General features: G+C 45.2%; 2 protein-coding genes across 2 annotated transcripts in view; one reads left to right on the forward strand and one right to left on the reverse strand.

Moving 5' to 3' along the window:
* Positions 1 to 9,393: 9,393 nt before the first annotated feature.
* AP5B1 (adaptor related protein complex 5 beta 1 subunit) lies at positions 9,394 to 14,596 on the forward strand. The gene is made up of 2 exons (XM_018552618.1): positions 9,394 to 9,569; positions 11,666 to 14,596. The coding sequence occupies exons 1-2, from the start codon at positions 9,432 to 9,434 to the stop codon at positions 14,297 to 14,299; spliced, it is 2,772 nt and encodes a 923-aa protein (XP_018408120.1). The 5' UTR covers positions 9,394 to 9,431; the 3' UTR covers positions 14,300 to 14,596.
* Positions 14,597 to 18,638: 4,042 nt separating this feature from the next.
* Positions 18,639 to 19,392, reverse strand: part of CUNH1orf50 (chromosome unknown C1orf50 homolog) — a 9,316-nt gene continuing 8,562 nt past the window's right edge. Inside the window, exon 5 of the mRNA XM_018552619.1 lies at positions 18,639 to 18,973. Within this exon, the coding sequence (XP_018408121.1) occupies positions 18,788 to 18,973 (186 nt within the window). The 3' untranslated portion in view covers positions 18,639 to 18,787. The remainder of the gene's footprint in view (positions 18,974 to 19,392) is intronic.

Consider the following 19,392-nt stretch of genomic DNA (forward strand, 5'->3'; position numbering starts at 1 on the left):
ATATATATATATATATACACATACACATACACATACACACATACATACATACATACATATTACACATATTTTTACAAAGCATACAATAAATCATGGATGCACAAATCCCAGAAGCTCGGTATGCTCCTTAAAAATGCTGCCTCCTAACTTTTCAGTCTCTCTCTAGTCTTGGAGCTGGAAAAGTATCTGAACTTGCACTTGGTATCTGAACATCCCTAATAAAAATCCTTGCCATGTACATTGATCGATTTATTGTTTCTCAGCCACAGTGTCGTTCTACTTCAATCCTTCCCTCTGATCAGGACACCATAAATCATGCTGGAAACCCTATATTTACAGTTCTGAAAGCTGAACAAACACTGAACCTCTCAGATTCCTCGGCATGCCAGACAAATTACATTCTTCAATTAGGTAACAGTGCAAATGTTACGTTTCGCCCTACCCACAAGCCTCAAAGGATGTCAGAGTCACATGAAACTTTGAACAAGATGTGAGGAGTGGCTGAAAGGAAGTTGAAATGAAAAATAGACTAAGAAAAAAAAAATCTGCAACCAAACTCCAACAGAATAGCAGAATCCGGCTCACACACGCACACACAATCCTTGATCAAATGTGAAACTCTATAGTGCTCCGAGTCATGAGAAATGTCCTCTAAAGGAGAATATCTGAAGAGAGAATGTGTGAGCTTGTTACAGTTTATTTCCGGGGAACCGCAGATATGTCAAGTTTACATTGAGAATAAAAGACGTAGATGCCTAGGACACGGCGAGCGCCTCTGTGTTTATACAATTGACACACCAGCTTTGTGCTGTGAGGAGGTATCAGATGCTGCCTAGCACACGAGCAGATCCCATACAGCATGGTCTGTCCCTTTAAATTGTATGAACCACAATAGATATTTTCAGTGAAATGTCTTGATTTCGTACATCTGTGGATGCTGGGTGACATGTTACCATAGGACCCTGCCCCTCCTTCCTCCCCCGGCCTCCTCCCTGCTGCATTTCCGCCCCGCTCCCCATCCCCCTAAAGTCTACATCCTTTGACGGTCTATTTGATCATCGTGGCTCTCAACCTATTCAATGATGTCAATGTTAGCAGTGCGGACTATAAAAATGAAAGGACAAGCACACTTCCAACACTGTAGCTACAACTTCTGACCCCATATCACAATCAGACTGCACCCATCACCACAGAACACAGTGCAGCAACCTACAGCCCTGCTGCTGTACCATTACTCAACTCTGATGCCTTCTTGCAAGTCATGCTGGGATTTGTGGTTCCACAAAAGCTAGAGCATACCCTAGGCACTGTGCTGCTAGATTGGCACCAGAAGCAAGCACCACGCCAGAAATCCGGGGCCTCACAGGCATTTATAGGAATGTCAGATCCCAAAAAGAATGCCAGATTTTTATCACAGATATATAGCGGACCCCCAAAACAGCACCTCCACATCACATCTTTGGGGCGTATGCCCATCATGACCCAAATATCACCAACCTGGAAACACACCCTGCACTCACCTATCACCACCCATAAACATGAATCCCGAACCCATATCAGAGCCCTGGACACAAGATACACTACAAACTATTATCATGTATTGTATCCGTATTCTCCATCACTACCACCTAAAGCACACTGCACCCCAATATCACCAACTCAGCATCCAAACACACCGCACCCCAATATCACCAACTCAGCATCCAAACACACAGCACCCCAATATCACCAACTCAGCATCCAAACACACCGCACCCCAATATCACCAACTCAGCATCCAAACACACCGCACCCCAATATCACCAACTCAGCATCCAAACACACAATCACCAACTCAGCATCCAAACACACCGCACCCCAATATCACCAACTCAGCATCCAAACACACCGCACCCCAATATCACCAACTCAGCATCCAAACACACCGCACCCCAATATCACCAACTCAGCATCCAAACACACCGCACCCCAATATCACCAACTCAGCATCCAAACACACCGCACCCCAATATCACCAACTCAGCATCCAAACACACTGCACCCCAATATCAACTCAGCATCCAAACACACAGCACCCCAATATCAACTCAGCATCCAAACACACCGCACCCCAAAATCACCAACTCAGCATCCAAACATACCACACCCCAATATCACAAACTCATCCAAACACACTGCACCCCAAAATCACCAACTCAGCATCCAAACATACCACACCCCAATATCACAAACTCATCCAAACACACTGCACCCCAAAATCACCAACTCAGCATCCAAACATACCACACCCCAATATCACAAACTCATCCAAACACACTGCACCCCAAAATCACCAACTCAGCATCCAAACACACCACACCCCAAAATCACCAACTCCGCATCCAAACACACCACACCCCAATATCACCGTACTGGACAGATATGCTGCACCTTCATATTACCCAGAACACACAATACACACCCCAAATATCACCATCTTTGACAGCTAGCAACCTTTCCTAAGCACACCCTCAGTCAGGACTCCTAAATACACAGTGCCCCCTATAACCACTGACCCCAAATAAGACCATCCTGGACACACACACCAACCCCCATCCCCTTCCCCGATCACCTTCCTGGACATACACTACACTCCCCGGATCACCTTCCTGGACATACACTACACCCCCTGATCACCGTCCTGTACATACACTACACCCCCCGGATCACCATCCTATACATACACTACACCCCCCTGATCACCGTCCTGTACATACACTACACCCCCCGGATCACCATCCTATACATACACTACACCCCCCGGATCACCATCCTATACATACACTACACCCCCCTGATCACCGTCCTGTACATACACTACCAGCTCCACCCAGGCCCCCCACCTACAGCGCTGACACCCCCATCTACCTACCGGCGTCCCAAAACAAGCGACCTCACCGCCCGGAAATGGAGGCTCGGGAATAAGTGACACGCCCACTGCGGGGTGACCAGCGCCCATCATTTCACATCACAGCGCACAATGTCACTCAGAGCACCCCATCTACCTGCCCTTGTACGGTCGGAGCGGTAAGGGCGGGGAACATCACCGGCCCGGCACAGAGCCCCCGGTCACGTCCATACGCACCTGTATATTTCCTGAACCCGGCGAACACACACCACCTTCCCCCCCCTTCTCACCCCTTCGGCCCGCTTCTCTGCGAGTTCCTTCTCACCCGGCTTCCCCGTAAAGCCCAAGCGGCCCTTACCTCTCTCGCTCCCCGTCTCTCCACCGGGCGTTGGCAGCTTTGCACAGGGTTTCCTGGGCTGGCAGGCAGGGGCAAGCACGGCGTCATTACGTCACCCCGCTCCAATGGGCTCGAGCAGTAAATACAGTAAATTCAATGGGGAGACTTCATGGGGGCCATGTTTACTAAGGGCCTCTTGCACTATTGCGGCAAATGAGACAAAACTATCGCTATGCCATGAACATACCCAGCGTGCTGTGAATTTTAACGGTGAATACGAGGTTTCCTGTCGTTCTATATTGACTGTAAATGTATTTTTTTGGGGTGAAAGGGCAAACGTTGCCCTCAGTGAAGATGGCTATCCGTTGTGCGTCACATCCGATCAGCTGTATGCCGCTTCCTCTTAGGTTAGTTTCGGGCTGTCTGCTGGTGTTTAGCAAAGCTGGGGAGTCAGGTGGGGCCGAGGGTTTGAGTGATGTATGATCTGTGAGCTGTGATTTCGTCTTGAGGGGCCTTGGGGCCTGGATACACCTGCATGGCGTCACCATAGAAGGTTTGTTTGCGCTTTAATCCTTTCTTATGACAACTCTCAGAATGCATTTATATAGAGAGAGACCCCGACCCCCATTGGGGCTATGTTCTCACTTCCTGACCATGTGACACCCGTACAAGAACGGAGGGGGGGAGGTTGTCACTGGAACAGGAAGACAGACGGCAACAAAAAGTTTTGGCCACAGGTGGGATAAAATAGCATGTTTTTGGCAGTAACCTTTTACATGTAACATTTTAAATATTGTATATTAAAGGCACAGTCCAGCTTTTGCAAAAATATTAATAATAATTGCACCCACATATTTATTTATTTTTTTATAAATGCATTTATTACAGTTTGTGCATTGAAACCTGCAGAGCATTGCAACCATGATCAGTGGAATGCACAGGCTCCTGCATTGTTTACGTCGCAGCCCCAGGTCTGTATGGCGGTACAGACCTTTTGTTATATGGCTGGAGAAAGTAAACAATGGACTACAAGTGCGGTGACCACACTTGTGAGTTGCGAGATCCGTGACTTCATCTACCATGGTGGTAGGTAGGACTTGTTGTCTTACTATTTAAAGATCCTGTGACTGGATGCCAAGGCTGTGCTGGTGGAGCAAAGCACAGCCACGCTTAAGTAAAAAAAAAATAGACAGGGAGAAGTACCCCATCATTTAGTTAAATGTTGGGGTGGGGGGTGGCCATGTTTCATATTATGCCCTAAATATTCTCCATCAGGTCCTCCTCTGCTCATTGACAGCAGCAATGGACGGGTGCAATAGCCAGCCTGCTATTGCAATTTGAAGTGGCCAATAGCAGCCTAGCTAGTCATTCCCCTGCTATCTGTTGTATTTATTTATTTTTCTGAAGGCGGCCGCTGTCAGAATACAAAAAAAAAAAAGACAGCAGATAACAGGGGAAGCATTAGCTCCTCTGCTGACTGTTGATTTCCCTGCTATCTGCCATTATTTTGGAGAGGTGCCTCCCTGAAATGAGTTTTTGAAGGTTGGGATGTCTGTGATGATTTTGGGTCACAGGAGGACACTATTAAATTTTGTGCTTTAGTTGTCTTTCAAAGGACACCTGTCAGAAAAAAATCAAGAAGGCAGCCGCTGGCTGTGTGGCTGTTCTGCTGACTGTCTTGCTTCAGTTCCTTCAATCGCTTAACCAGGGAAAGTGTCAAGTTAAAGAAGAACTCCGGGAATTTAAACAAACCTGCCCTTACAGTGGGGCTACCCCGGCACTGCAAGGGTTAAGTGCTTGTTTTTTCTAAGGGGGCTCAAATAAAGCAGATTTACTCACCTGATCCTTGGTCCCTCCCTTGGCTCCCTCTAGGCTGCCAGACCAGTCCTCGCAGCCTCTTCTCCCCCTGGCTCTGGCGGTCTAAGCCCCGCTGAGATCATGACGTCTAATGCAGGTCCATTCACCCACATTATTGGTGAGGGCGCTAAGGGATACAGCCGGAGTGGAGGGGGAGAGGGGTCAGTGCTCACTGCTGCAGGACTGAGGAACAGGCGAGCATATCTTCTTTATTCTGATTACCCAGACCAAAACGAGCAGCTGTAGTCCCAATGCAAGGGTTAATTTTTGGTACTAGCAGTAGTTCCTCTTTAAGTACCTCTTGTAGTGACTGTAGCATGTAGTGACTAAAGAATAACGAGACCAGACCTGTACCCAGCACCAAATCGAATAGCTAAATTTAACCCTGTATATTATTATCATTGGAAGACTAGTGACAGCTGCTTGACTTGCCCAGGGCTGATGCAGTGCAGGTTTTCATTAAATGAGATTATACATGAAATTTGGGTACAGCGGGATACAAATGCTGGCATATAACCACATGAGCTGAAATATTACAACAACAGAAATATATCTGTAACATAAAAAATTTAAGGGAATTAAATGGATTACCTTACTGTTGCACGGCCGGAGCTGTAAGGGCGGTGAACATCACCGGCCCGGCACAGAGCCCCCGGTCACGTCCATACGCACCTGTATATTTCCTGAACCCGGCGAACACACACCACCTTCCCCCCCCTTCTCACCCCTTCGGCCCGCTTCTCTGCGAGTTCCTTCTCACCCGGCTTCCCCGTAAAGCCCAAGCGGCCCTTACCTCTCTCGCTCCCCGTCTCTCCACCGGGCGTTGGCAGCTTTGCACAGGGTTTCCTGGGCTGGCAGGCAGGGGCAAGCACAGCGTCATTACGTCACCCCGCTCCAATGGGCTCGAGCAGTAAATACAGTAAATTCAATGGGGAGACTTCATGGGGGCCATGTTTACTAAGGGCCTCTTGCACTATTGCGGCAAATGAGACAAAACTATCGCTATGCCATGAACATACCCAGCGTGCTGTGAATTTTAACGGTGAATACGAGGTTTCCTGTCGTTCTATATTGACTGTAAATGTATTTTTTTGGGGTGAAAGGGCAAACGTTGCCCTCAGTGAAGATGGCTATCCGTTGTGCGTCACATCCGATCAGCTGTATGCCGCTTCCTCTTAGGTTAGTTTCGGGCTGTCTGCTGGTGTTTAGCAAAGCTGGGGAGTCAGGTGGGGCCGAGGGTTTGAGTGATGTATGATCTGTGAGCTGTGATTTCGTCTTGAGGGGCCTTGGGGCCTGGATACACCTGCATGGCGTCACCATAGAAGGTTTGTTTGCGCTTTAATCCTTTCTTATGACAACTCTCAGAATGCATTTATATAGAGAGAGACCCCGACCCCCATTGGGGCTATGTTCTCACTTCCTGACCATGTGACACCCGTACAAGAACGGAGGGGGGGAGGTTGTCACTGGAACAGGAAGACAGACGGCAACAAAAAGTTTTGGCCACAGGTGGGATAAAATAGCATGTTTTTGGCAGTAACCTTTTACATGTAACATTTTAAATATTGTATATTAAAGGCACAGTCCAGCTTTTGCAAAAATATTAATAATAATTGCACCCACATATTTATTTATTTTTTTATAAATGCATTTATTACAGTTTGTGCATTGAAACCTGCAGAGCATTGCAACCATGATCAGTGGAATGCACAGGCTCCTGCATTGTTTACGTCGCAGCCCCAGGTCTGTATGGCGGTACAGACCTTTTGTTATATGGCTGGAGAAAGTAAACAATGGACTACAAGTGCGGTGACCACACTTGTGAGTTGCGAGATCCGTGACTTCATCTACCATGGTGGTAGGTAGGACTTGTTGTCTTACTATTTAAAGATCCTGTGACTGGATGCCAAGGCTGTGCTGGTGGAGCAAAGCACAGCCACGCTTAAGTAAAAAAAAAATAGACAGGGAGAAGTACCCCATCATTTAGTTAAATGTTGGGGTGGGGGGTGGCCATGTTTCATATTATGCCCTAAATATTCTCCATCAGGTCCTCCTCTGCTCATTGACAGCAGCAATGGACGGGTGCAATAGCCAGCCTGCTATTGCAATTTGAAGTGGCCAATAGCAGCCTAGCTAGTCATTCCCCTGCTATCTGTTGTATTTATTTATTTTTCTGAAGGCGGCCGCTGTCAGAATACAAAAAAAAAAAAGACAGCAGATAACAGGGGAAGCATTAGCTCCTCTGCTGACTGTTGATTTCCCTGCTATCTGCCATTATTTTGGAGAGGTGCCTCCCTGAAATGAGTTTTTGAAGGTTGGGATGTCTGTGATGATTTTGGGTCACAGGAGGACACTATTAAATTTTGTGCTTTAGTTGTCTTTCAAAGGACACCTGTCAGAAAAAAATCAAGAAGGCAGCCGCTGGCTGTGTGGCTGTTCTGCTGACTGTCTTGCTTCAGTTCCTTCAATCGCTTAACCAGGGAAAGTGTCAAGTTAAAGAAGAACTCCGGGAATTTAAACAAACCTGCCCTTACAGTGGGGCTACCCCGGCACTGCAAGGGTTAAGTGCTTGTTTTTTCTAAGGGGGCTCAAATAAAGCAGATTTACTCACCTGATCCTTGGTCCCTCCCTTGGCTCCCTCTAGGCTGCCAGACCAGTCCTCGCAGCCTCTTCTCCCCCTGGCTCTGGCGGTCTAAGCCCCGCTGAGATCATGACGTCTAATGCAGGTCCATTCACCCACAAATTATTATTCCCACAGTCCTTTAAGAACCTATGACATTCCTGATCCGCATATTTCTTCCAGGTCAGTGAATTAGAACTGACTGAAGCCTGTGGGTAGGTATAGCAGCCAGGCATCCGACCCTCGTATTTCATGACAGGGTTATGTTAGCATAGTGTGTGGAAGGTTCCATGCCTGGCTCAGTTGGTGTGTAGAGTGTTGTGTCACCTACAGAGCAAATTGCACAGACTGGGAGTCTGTAATGATGAGATATATTAGATATTATTATTATTTCAGTGTTCTAAATATTAGGGATGTACCGATATATCGGCCGCCGCAACATATCGGCCAAAAATTGCACTTTTAGCATAATGCCGAAAGTGCCATTTTCTGGCCGATTCAGCGGTGCATCTATTCTCTCTCTCCTCCCCACTGGGTTCTGCTCTGTGTCCCGGCGGGGAGGAGAGAAACTTTCACAGGCGGCCGAGCACTGCGGTAGCAGAGCGCTGTGAGCGACCGGTGTCTCTCCTCCCACAACTGAAGCCTGTGGGTAGGTATAGCAGCCAGGCATCCGACCCTCGTATTTCATGACAGGGTTATGTTAGCATAGTGTGTGGAAGGTTCCATGCCTGGCTCAGTTGGTGTGTAGAGTGTTGTGTCACCTACAGAGCAAATTGCACAGACTGGGAGTCTGTAATGATGAATATTAGATATTATTATTATTTCAGTGTTCTAAATATTAGGGATGCACCGATATATCGGCCGCCGCAACATATCGGCCAAAAATTGCACTTTTAGCATAATGCCGAAAGTGCCATTTTCTGGCCGATTCAGCGGTGCATCTATTCTCTCTCTCCTCCCCACTGGGTTCTGCTCTGTGTCCCGGCGGGGAGGAGAGAAACTTTCACAGGCGGCCGAGCACTGCGGTAGCAGAGCGCTGTGAGCGACCGGTGTCTCTCCTCCCACACCACTCCTGTCACAGTCCGGCAGAGCGGTGTGGGGGCGGAGACAGCCTGCGCTGTCACTGGAGGCTGAGCTCTCCTCCCTGCACCTCTCGCTCAGCCTCCTGTGACAGCGTGTCAGAGAGGAGAGCAAGGTACAAGCAGTCCGTGATCGCTGAGTGTTTGTAAATTGAGGACAGAGTCCGGTTACTATATCCTCAATTATGAATGAATGGGAAGTGATCTACATCTCCTCCTGTTCATTCATAATTGTGGTTATAGTAAACATACTCTGTCCTCATGTTATGAATGAACAGGAACACTCAGTATAGAGGATTCCTGTTCATTGATAACAGGGGACACAGAGAAAGAGATTGAGAACTCTGTGTCCCCAATCTCTTTTTTTCTATTTTAAAAGGGAAATATCAGAGGCCTCCCAATATTTCCCCAAAGCCCCTAAAAGTAAAGTAAACAATAGAAATATGTAATAAAAAATGAATGAATAAAAAATATTAAATAATGCAAATGTTTATAAAAATAAAATATTTAAAACTAAATATTAAAGGCTCTCTCCACCTTTCGGGCCACCATGTATCCTCTATTTTGAGGGTGTTTGTTTCTTATGTATATTTGTTACATTTGTTCCAGGTTCCGGTACAAACGTCCTAGTTTAGTCACCCGTTCAGCATCATGGCGGAGAGGAACAGTACTAGCTGGTTCAAGAATGTGGCCGCCTTTTGTGCCAATCCAAGGTCCTTCTTATCCACCGTAACCGTGGAACGTTTTGTGGATGATCTTTTAAAAAATCTAAAAAGTGAAAATCTGACCGCATGTCACACTACAATCCTATCACTAGTGGCAGCTCGCTAGCAATAGGATCACTTACACAGCACTCACAGGCTCCTGTGGCATTGCTCATTCTTTACCTGAACCAGCAACACTGTAGAAGTTGGAGAGTAGTCCCTTAAAGGGTATCTATGGTCAAAAACTAAAAATAAATATCTATTTCTATAATAATTTTCCATGAGTTCTGTCCCACTCCTAATAACTAGGGATGCACAGATACCGTTTTTTCGGTATCGAGTACTGATAATTTTTTTTTTCGGTACTGGCCAATACCGATACCGGAATTCCCATTTAAGGAAGTCAGGCGGCGTGTAATGACTCGCCACCTAGCTTCCTGATTAGCTGATCACGAGGCGATGAGGGAGCATGAAGCCGGCTTCCCGGCCAATCAGAGAGTCGGGCGGCGAGTCATTACACGGCGCCCGGCTTCCTAATTGGCCGGGAAGCCAGCTCCATGCCCCCTCGTCACAAGTGACGAGGGAGCATGGAGCCGGCTTCCCGGCTAATCAGGAAGTCAGGCACCGTATAATGACTCCCTGCCCGGCTTCCTAATACCGGAAGCTGAGGTATCGGGCTAGGCATCGGAGCATTTGGGCCTCACCCAAATCCTCTGCACCGATACTAGTATCGATATCGGTGCATCCCTACTAATTACCATATCTATCTAGAAGAGTATAACTTTCTGATTGAAGATGCCCATAGGATGGACCTCCTCAATGCACTGACACAATTTCACTCAGCCCTGTGAATATGCATTTCCTTGCTAAAAGCAATGCATGATGGGATATGTAGTCTTGGGAAATTGAGATTACATCACATCAAGTGGCAGGGAGAGAGACACATAGCACACTGGGAATCCAGGAAGTTGGTGAAAGTGATGGGCAGACAGAAGGCGGCACTCACTACATAAAAGGGATTTATTTCAAGTAAGCTTTGATTGTATTATCAGACACATCTCCAGTATGTATTCCAATTACAATGCTGATGTGATAACAGGAGAGGATATGGTGGGACTTTACAACTCCTTTAAGTGATTATGTTGCTGGGTAATTGCTACAAGTGACCGGATCAACTATTGTGATTAAAAATACTTCCCTTACCCCGGCTTCCATACTGCATGGGGTGACCTCACCATCTTTTCCAGTGAGATCTTGGGCATTGCTGAGTACCAAAAATCTCACAAGAAGATGCAATAGCATCTTCTCACAAGATTTCAATTACTCGGCATTCCCCTGGACCCCGGCCAGAAGATGATCCTGAAACGAGCATTTTTGGTGCAAGGTATGCTTTAAGTAGAACATCTGCAGCACAGGAAAGAAAAGATGTTCCAAGTGCAGCAGCTACTTTTGACTTTAGTTATGAGTAGGGATGCACCTATACTAGTATTGGTATCAGTGCCGATGCTCGCCCAAATTCTCTGAGTGTCTCTCAGTGTACTCGCCCAAATTCTTTGATGCCTAGCCCGATACTTCCTGTATCAGGAAGCTGGCTCCATGCTCTCTCGTCACTTGTGACGAGAGAGCATGGAGCCAGCTTTTGGGTCAATGAGAAAGCCGGGCAGCGTTTAATGACTCGCTTCCTGATTGGTCGGGAAGCTGGCCAATCGGGAAGTTGGGCGCCGTTTAATGACGCTGCGCCCGCTTCCTGATTGGCCGGGAAGCCGGCTACATGCTCCCTCGTCATTACACGGCACCCGGCTACCTGATTGGCCAGAAAGCCGGCTCCATGCTTACTCGTCACATAGTGCTAATCAGGAAGCCAGGTGGCGAGTCATTACACACTGCCTGGCTTTCTGAATGGGACTCGGTATCGGTGAGTACCGGAGAGAAAAAATATTGGTGCTCTATACCGAAATAGCGGTATCGGTACATCCCTAGTTATGAGGGTGAACATATGAACCTGAACACCTTTTTATAGTTCATTAGGAACACACGCACCTACCTTCCTTTTTGTTTTTTTTGGGGGGGGTTAAAGGGAAATTTTGCATTCTCCAATCAAGTCCACTTAACTTCTAAAGCAATATTTTTGTTTCAGTAATGTACTGCAGCTGACATGGACCATATTTTTTTTTGTTCTAGGTTTTAATGCTGAATCTTTTTTTAGAGTTTCCTACACTCTTGTGCCCAGAGAAAGCTGCAGGTGAACTTACTGCGGAGATCCTGATAAATATTTTACAACAAATGTCAACTTCAGTCAAAAGTATAAGTTTAAGGTGCCACCTCCTGTTAGCAATCGAGACTGTGCTGATCACCACTGATAACTTCAACTGGAATTGCAAAGTAGCCCAGGACTTTGCCTCTTTGCTAACGCACCTTATATCAGACATCAACGACAAGAAGCAGGGGTCATCCAACAGGCCTGTACGCGTCATGGCTTGCGAGTGCCTGAGAGAACTAGAGTGCTGCTACCCGGGGCTCCTTTCACAAAGGCTGGAACATTTATACACAATGCAGCAACAAGAAATGACTAGTGCTCATCAGTCATACACACTGCTGTACAGTGTGACCCTCAAGAATGCAGTGCAGATCTTGGCGCAGAAGGAGGGACCTTCTAATGGAACCCTCAAGCAAATGCTGATGAGCAATGACAGTTTTCTTTGGAGTGCTACAAAAGACATGAAGGAACTTCAGCCGTCATCAGGAGAGCAGCTTTTTTTGCTACCATCAAACAATGAGACAAAAGAATTAAAGTCTATCCTTGCCCTGCTACTGGAAGACTCCTATCTCTTTACTGCTGAATGCCAGAACACGCTGTTTTGGCAAATAATACAAATCGTAGCCATGGTTCGTACCATATCGCCTGTCATTTTCAAGTCTCAGCTTGTGCGACTGTTTGGAACAAAAGACATATCATGTTTTCACAGCATTCTTCAAATGAAAGCTGTCTTTACTGATAGTTTGTTCACGGCCGAAGATGAGCACTTTCTCCTCCAGAGGCTGGTGGGGATGACCCAGCACCCGCTTCTCTCTACACCGGTGAAACTGTTCTACTTAGATTGCCTATTGCACTTTCCGGAGAACCGACCATTGAGTTCGAACCCCGGGGAGAACCTACCGGTGCTACTGACTGTTCAAATGACCTCAGCCTTATTCCCCAACATTTTCAATGACTGCACCACAATGCTCTGCAGACAGAATTTTCTGAGCATGGTCTATCTGGAAAATGAAGGCTATCGCTCCGAGAGGGGTATAGGATACTTGTTTGAACATCTCATGGCCCTGTATAGCATGGTTGACAAAAATGCTGACCGGGAGATAACAGCAACTTTTTTCCGTTCTGTTTATCTCTTTGTTCGGTACTTTAATTTTTGTGAAAAGCACATGGAGGACTTGACTAAAACCCTGCTAGATCTGTACAAGAGCCAAAGTTCTCTGGCACTTTATTTTATTAACTTGATTAACCAAACACAGATTTTACTGGAATTTCAGCCTTGGCAAGTGTCGTTGTGTAAAGGTTTACAAAGGCACATAGTCAACCTTCCTGTGGGACGTACAACCATGAAGTGTCTGCAGTGGCATCTCAAAGTTCTCTCTAGAGTAGCCCAAGAGAAAACCATTCCACAGACCAGTACGGTCCTCTTTTTAAGACGTTTGGTGTTTCAGTCCGACCTGTGCCAAAAAGGGGACTGGGGTATGGGCAACGCTTTGTTATCTGTGTGCAAACACATTCTCCAACATGAGCATCTCAAAGTGGTCTTCATGCACTTGGCAGATCTGTTACAGCATCTGATGCACCGTTTTGAAGACATCGACATCCAAGACCATTCGCGTTTGTATTACATTCTCCTGGCCAATGTTTCCGGTGACAAGCTTGACAAAATTCTCAACATGTCTCCAATGGGTGGTCCAACAAAAACTAGATCCTTGTCTTCAATAATGTCCGAAAGTGAGAATTTCTCCACTCTGCTTACAATCCACAACACAGGGAAACCGATTCTGTGTTTGTGTCCAATTCGTGATGAAAAAAGCGCTTTGCTATCTTTTGCTGAAGAATCTACAGAAGGAAGTCCACCGGCTGAATGCAGTCTTCAAGAATACTATCAATACCTTGAGGATCACCTTTCCTCATTGCTCGCTTTGAAGTACCATTTGAGTTTCAAAGGAGATGTTGAGAAAAAGTACCATAGACTCTCTTGTATTGTGCTTCAGTTTGACCTTACAAATGCTAATTATCAAGTCATTGGTGACATTAATATAATGTGTCTCTATGCTGAGAGAAAACCTCCAGTGGTCACTATTCATTTGGTTCCCAAGGAACCGTATCCATCTGTATTGGGTGTAAATGCCACATTTAATACTGAGGATGGATTCACTTATCTTTCAAGACTGGAACCACTGCATATTTCATTCCCAGAACTCTTTGTGCCTCTCCCTGTACCACCGTCTTGCCAGTTGGCTGTCCGGTACCACCTGTTTGTCAGTCTGTGGCGCATTATGCAGCCTGATGATGAAAACCAGTGTGAAGAAAGCATTTTCTGCCACAAGATGTCAAAAGAGTCTCTACAGAAATTTGTGGAGTCCCATTTCTCCAAATTTGTTGTGTCTTATTGTGATCACGAATACAAAATTGCCATACTTCTACCGCCCAAGTTCCACATATTAATTCATGCTCATTATCACGAGGAGGCAGCTCGTTTAAACATTAGAACTGATAACTGGAGCATATTGCCGTACTTGAATTCTCATCTTCGTGATCTGTCACAAAACTTGTGAAAAAAAGTATTTTTGAGATGTTCCAATGGGGGTCACAAAAGCGGTTGGTTAGTGCTGAATCCGTTTTCAGTCTGCCGGTTTAGAAGTTACCGATGAGTGCAGCGGGCAAGGTTCACTGGGCCTTAGCCCTGAGTGCTGCAGCATGTGACTTCATGAGCGTCATTCCGAAGAGTAATGGTTTAGCCTAAAAATGTCTGCTTCTGTACCCACCTATATGTGATAAAGGGAATCGGTCAGGATAGAAATATGGCTGAATATAATGCTGGGCTTGTTTGAAATGTGCAGGCATGCAGCCAATTAGGTGTCATGACATATACATGTTCTCGGTCAGTATCTCACCCAAAAAGTAAGAAGGTTCCACATCACAGCCCAGGAGGTTCAAAAAGTTGGCAATGGCAGCTTTCATATCGCTCTCATTTTTAAAGTATTTCTCAAACCATGATTTGTTTTTTGGATAAAATAGGGTGTAGTTAAAAACACTTTGGGGGTTTTTTTTGTGCCATCTGTGTCCCATTGGGGAGATTTTTCTTTACTTCCTGTCCTGTTGACAAAAAATGGTCCAAAGTGACCAGAATGCACTCTGACAGTTGTCCCCACTGGAAATGGTTGGCTCTGGTAACAACTCGAATTGTCCTTTACCCCAGTGGTAATGTTCGCCAATACAAAGTAAATATCCCTAATGAGGACACAGACAATGAAAAAAAAAACATAGGGGCCTCAAATACCTCACTACTGTATCTAATAATAGTAATCATAAGACGCAATGGCTTTAAAAGAAAACTAAAGGCAAACCTTTTTTCTTTTTTGACTTTAGGTCTCTTTTGGTTTACAGTAGATTTACTAATGTCCACTTGTGATCCAAACTTGGCATATAGCGGGGTACTGCAGTGATTTGCTGACAGCGCAGTGCTGTGCTGCAGCCAGGAAAGACAATATTGTTGGGATCCACCCCGCTGTATGATTGACAGCTGCTTCTGCCTCTAGAGCCAGCTGTGCCTGCTCCTCCCCTGTCTGTCCCTCCAATGAGCACTGGAGGAACAGAGAGAAGGGAATCCCTACAGGGAGCAGTGACTGACAGTCATTGCTCTCTGCATGTAGAAGGCTGTGAGCTGAGTGATCAGCGGTTTGTGATCTTTCATTTCTCGATTCTATAGAGGCGGCGTATGACAACTGCAGTGTCACATGACGACTCAAAGTATTAGGAAGAGTACATTTTACTCTTCCCCATATTTCGCCTTTAAGGTTGCCTGCAGACTAGTATATGACCTATAGGTATATCTCCTAGTTGTGTTGCATTTTAAAGCACACCACAAACCTTCAACATCTCCTTTTAAATCTACCAACAGTTATGCAATGCAAAAGCTTGCCTGATTGGATAGTTTAGGTAAGTCCTCATATTACATAGTTTGGGTAAATCCAAACACTTGTACAGTCAGATTGTACCTTGTATAATGCGCTTAATGGCCATCTGGGAATAACATCGGGTACAATCACAATGGAGCACAGATACTATTTGCACTATTTGTTTCCATCTGGGCAGCATTGTGATGTTCTTTTGCTTTTCCTGAATGTCCACATGTACGGAATGCACAACAATGACCTCTTGTTACAGGTATGGGACAGTTGGTTCACCTGGAATGCTACACGGCAAGCCACAGGAAGCGGCGCAGTGCACATTGCAGCATACACAAGCCAAAAGGGATGTCTGTTAATTGTGAATATGTTTCTGTAGTGAAGAGCCCGCACTGCCTTCTCAGCTTCAGAGTTGTTAATATATAGACATGATTTTTGATGTTGACATTTTTAATCTGTCGTTCAAATTCTAAGGGGAAAAAAATTGTTATATTTTGTGTCCAATGTTTTAAACAAGAACAAGGAAATTGTATTAAGCAAAATATATGGATTTTTTATTTTTTTTAACAATTCGTTTGTCATATATTTATGTGTGGTCACAAAACGGATCCGATTTTAAAGCACTGGTTAGCAACCCGTTTTATTTCAGCTTGACATCATTCCATATAGAGAGGCGGTGATAAAGGAAACTCCTCTCTCTGGAATTCTGCTCGTTCTTCCTATCAGAATGCTCCTTTTTGGCACAAGAGCTCTGCAGCACTGACTTGATTAGCACTTTATGCTACTTCTCCCTCTCGGAGTCTGAACTCTGCTGTACAGAGAGAGTAAGGCCTGGTTCACACCTGGGCGTTTTACAGCGCGTAGAGACGCGCTATAAACCGCTCAACATGTGAAAATCAATAATTGCCTATGGGCATGGTTCCCACCTGGGCGTATTTCAGCGCGTAGGAACGCACTGAAAAAACCCTACGCCTAAAGAGGTACAGGAGCTTTTTTTGGTGCATATTTTCTGCGCGTATCCATTAGGATACAGCCAGATAGCCCTCGTAAACCTGCGTTTGTCGCGTGTTTCTTTTACCGCAAATCGCAAAAGAAAAAGCACGGTAAAAGCGCATATTCCATACGCCCAGGTGTGAACCCAGCCTTAGAGGCTAATTCCAAGTCAAATTAAGGTACTTGCATTGCTCTCATTTTATAGGGGGGAAAAAAATGAATGTCAACCTTAAAATCAATCATTGGGGACTACTTTCCTTTAATACTTACAGTGCACCTAGTAATTACTTTCATGTATGTAAAATATTCGGTGATCCTGTTATTTTTCTTCATGAAGACACCCTTCTTGTACCTTTCTGCCCAGCCTAAGAATGGAAGCAGGTCCATCCTCGTGCAGCACTGGATTCATTGGTTCGATACATATGTTCTGCATCTTCATATTAGAGAGTCATTAGGTCTATATTTTTATCCTTTTATGTCACGGTGCCCTATGAAAGTATCCAAAACCATAAGGCACCTTAGTCTAAAATGTTAAATATTGTGACACACACACACACTCCATCCATACCAGACCCTTATCCCTACCTAGGCCCCACTAAAGGGTGGGAGTCCTCTTCTAAATACTAGTAGTGGTCCTGCATGGCCGCTGCTTTGAATCTGTGTAATGCATTTCGATAGTGCTGGCGGGCAGCACCACCAACACAACTCTGCAAAAATCTGACAGCATCCCAGTTGAGAGGCTGAATTCAGTTAACACTCAAATGCACCTCAGATCCAGTCACTTCCCTTTCTTAAAGAACATATTGTTGCTAATTGATATAAACACATATATAAGATCAGTGTGCACTCAGGAGACTTCGATGAACCTGGGCAAGGGTTGTGAGGTCACAGCCAGAACTGCTTAAGTGGTATAAGGGGGTTTGACAAAGGTATTGCAAGTTCTTTTACATTTGCCATTAGCTGGGGCACTGACAGAAAGGAACAGCGCTTCTCTCCTCTGGATATACTCATCGTTCACACCCTGCACAGCATCTTATAGATAACAAGTAAGTGCAAACTGCAACAAAAAGACAAGTCTCCTGAGAGCACACTGATCTTCATATAGGTTATATGATTACATATGTTTATATAAATTGCTAATAATGTATTCGTTTTGAGAAAAGGGGATTACTGGAATTTACGGTACGATAATCGCATGTAAATTTTCATCCGATGATTGCAAGGTGTATGGGCACCTTTTAGGCTGGGTTCACACCTAGGCGTATCGAATATGCGCGTTTGTCTCGCGCGTTTTTATCGTGGTAAAAAAAACGGGCGTTTCCGAAGTGCTACTTGGCTGTATCCCAATGGAAATGCGTGACAAAAATGCCCCAAAGAAGCTCCTGTACTTCTTTGGGCGCAGGGCGTTTTGTAGCGCGTTCATACTGCCTGTAATACGCCCAGGTGTGAACCATACCCATAGGAAATAATGGGATTTCGGTGTTTGTGTTTTGCAGAGCGTTCAAACGCAATACAAAACGCCCAGGTGTGAACCGGGCCTTAGCTTCATGCATCTCCCTCAGTGTGTTTAGAAGAATTCCTACTGCTAGCTATTGCACACCTTCTGTGGCCATTACAAGAGGATCCCATGTTCTGTCAACTCTGTTCTATATTCTTGAGAGTGCTACACACAAAGAACCCAGGTAGATAGGAAGAGAGCCAGGAAATACGGGGAGATCTCGCAATTGAAACATCCAAGACATAAAAGATGTTCGGGACTGACTCCAACCCACCAGACCTCTGACAGTTTTGGATAGGCTAACTATTTACACGTCCTTCATTTCAATCACTAGTATTTTAAGAAGGAGACATAAGCAGTGACGGCACAAATAATGGAACAGCAAGCAAATTAGAAAGTAAGATGTCATTTCTTTCAGGTAAACGATTTAAAATATTTACTCATGGAGAATTATATATTAAAATCAAGCTGATCTGTAGAATACAAATTCATTGGAAGATTCAAAGGCACATCTGCTCAACATAGACAAGTCCACAAACAACCCATAATAAAGTCACATACAGCCAATTATTGTGAAGTGAGGATGCGATTCCCTTGCTCATTTGTCCACTGAGCACACTAGAAGCCAGAGGCTTCTCAGAAAGTTAATTAGTGAGTCCTCTGAAGTTGGGCTCAGCAGATGATGGAAGGGCAATCTGATCATTCAGCAGTTTATCAATAATACTAATTTCTGCATCTCGCTTTTGGATGTCCTTGAAGGGCGTCCATGACATGTCATGCTGAAGCTTGTATGCTGCGATGAATTCGTGTGGACAGCTCTTTCCCCATTCCTGTGCGGAGGAAGGAAATGGTTACTGCATTGGTACCTATATTTACTACATTCAACTCCTGAACAAAATAAGAATAAAATATCACACACCAGTACATAATATTTACAGGGAAAAGCCAAAACCTTTTTTTTTAGAATGGGGAAAAGTTTGACCATCTATCAGGTTTTTATAGCCCCCTATTTACTCCCTAGAAAAACTGGCTCTCTTCATTGCTCCTTCCTCCACAGTACTGACACCATTCATTTTTGGAATCTACTAACCTTTCTGGTTTAATCATCTAGAGCAGAATTGTTTACTTATGATTAGGAATGCACAGATACTAGTTTTGGTGCCGATTCTGAGTATTTGGGCGAGTACTCGTAATCGCCCAAATGCTCCGGTGCCTAGCCCGATACTTCCTGTATCAGGAAGCCGGGCAG

Source organism: Nanorana parkeri, unplaced genomic scaffold (genome assembly GCF_000935625.1).
Source record: "Nanorana parkeri isolate BGI_ZX_2015 unplaced genomic scaffold, ASM93562v1 scaffold94, whole genome shotgun sequence".
Taxonomy (NCBI): domain Eukaryota; kingdom Metazoa; phylum Chordata; class Amphibia; order Anura; family Dicroglossidae; genus Nanorana; species Nanorana parkeri.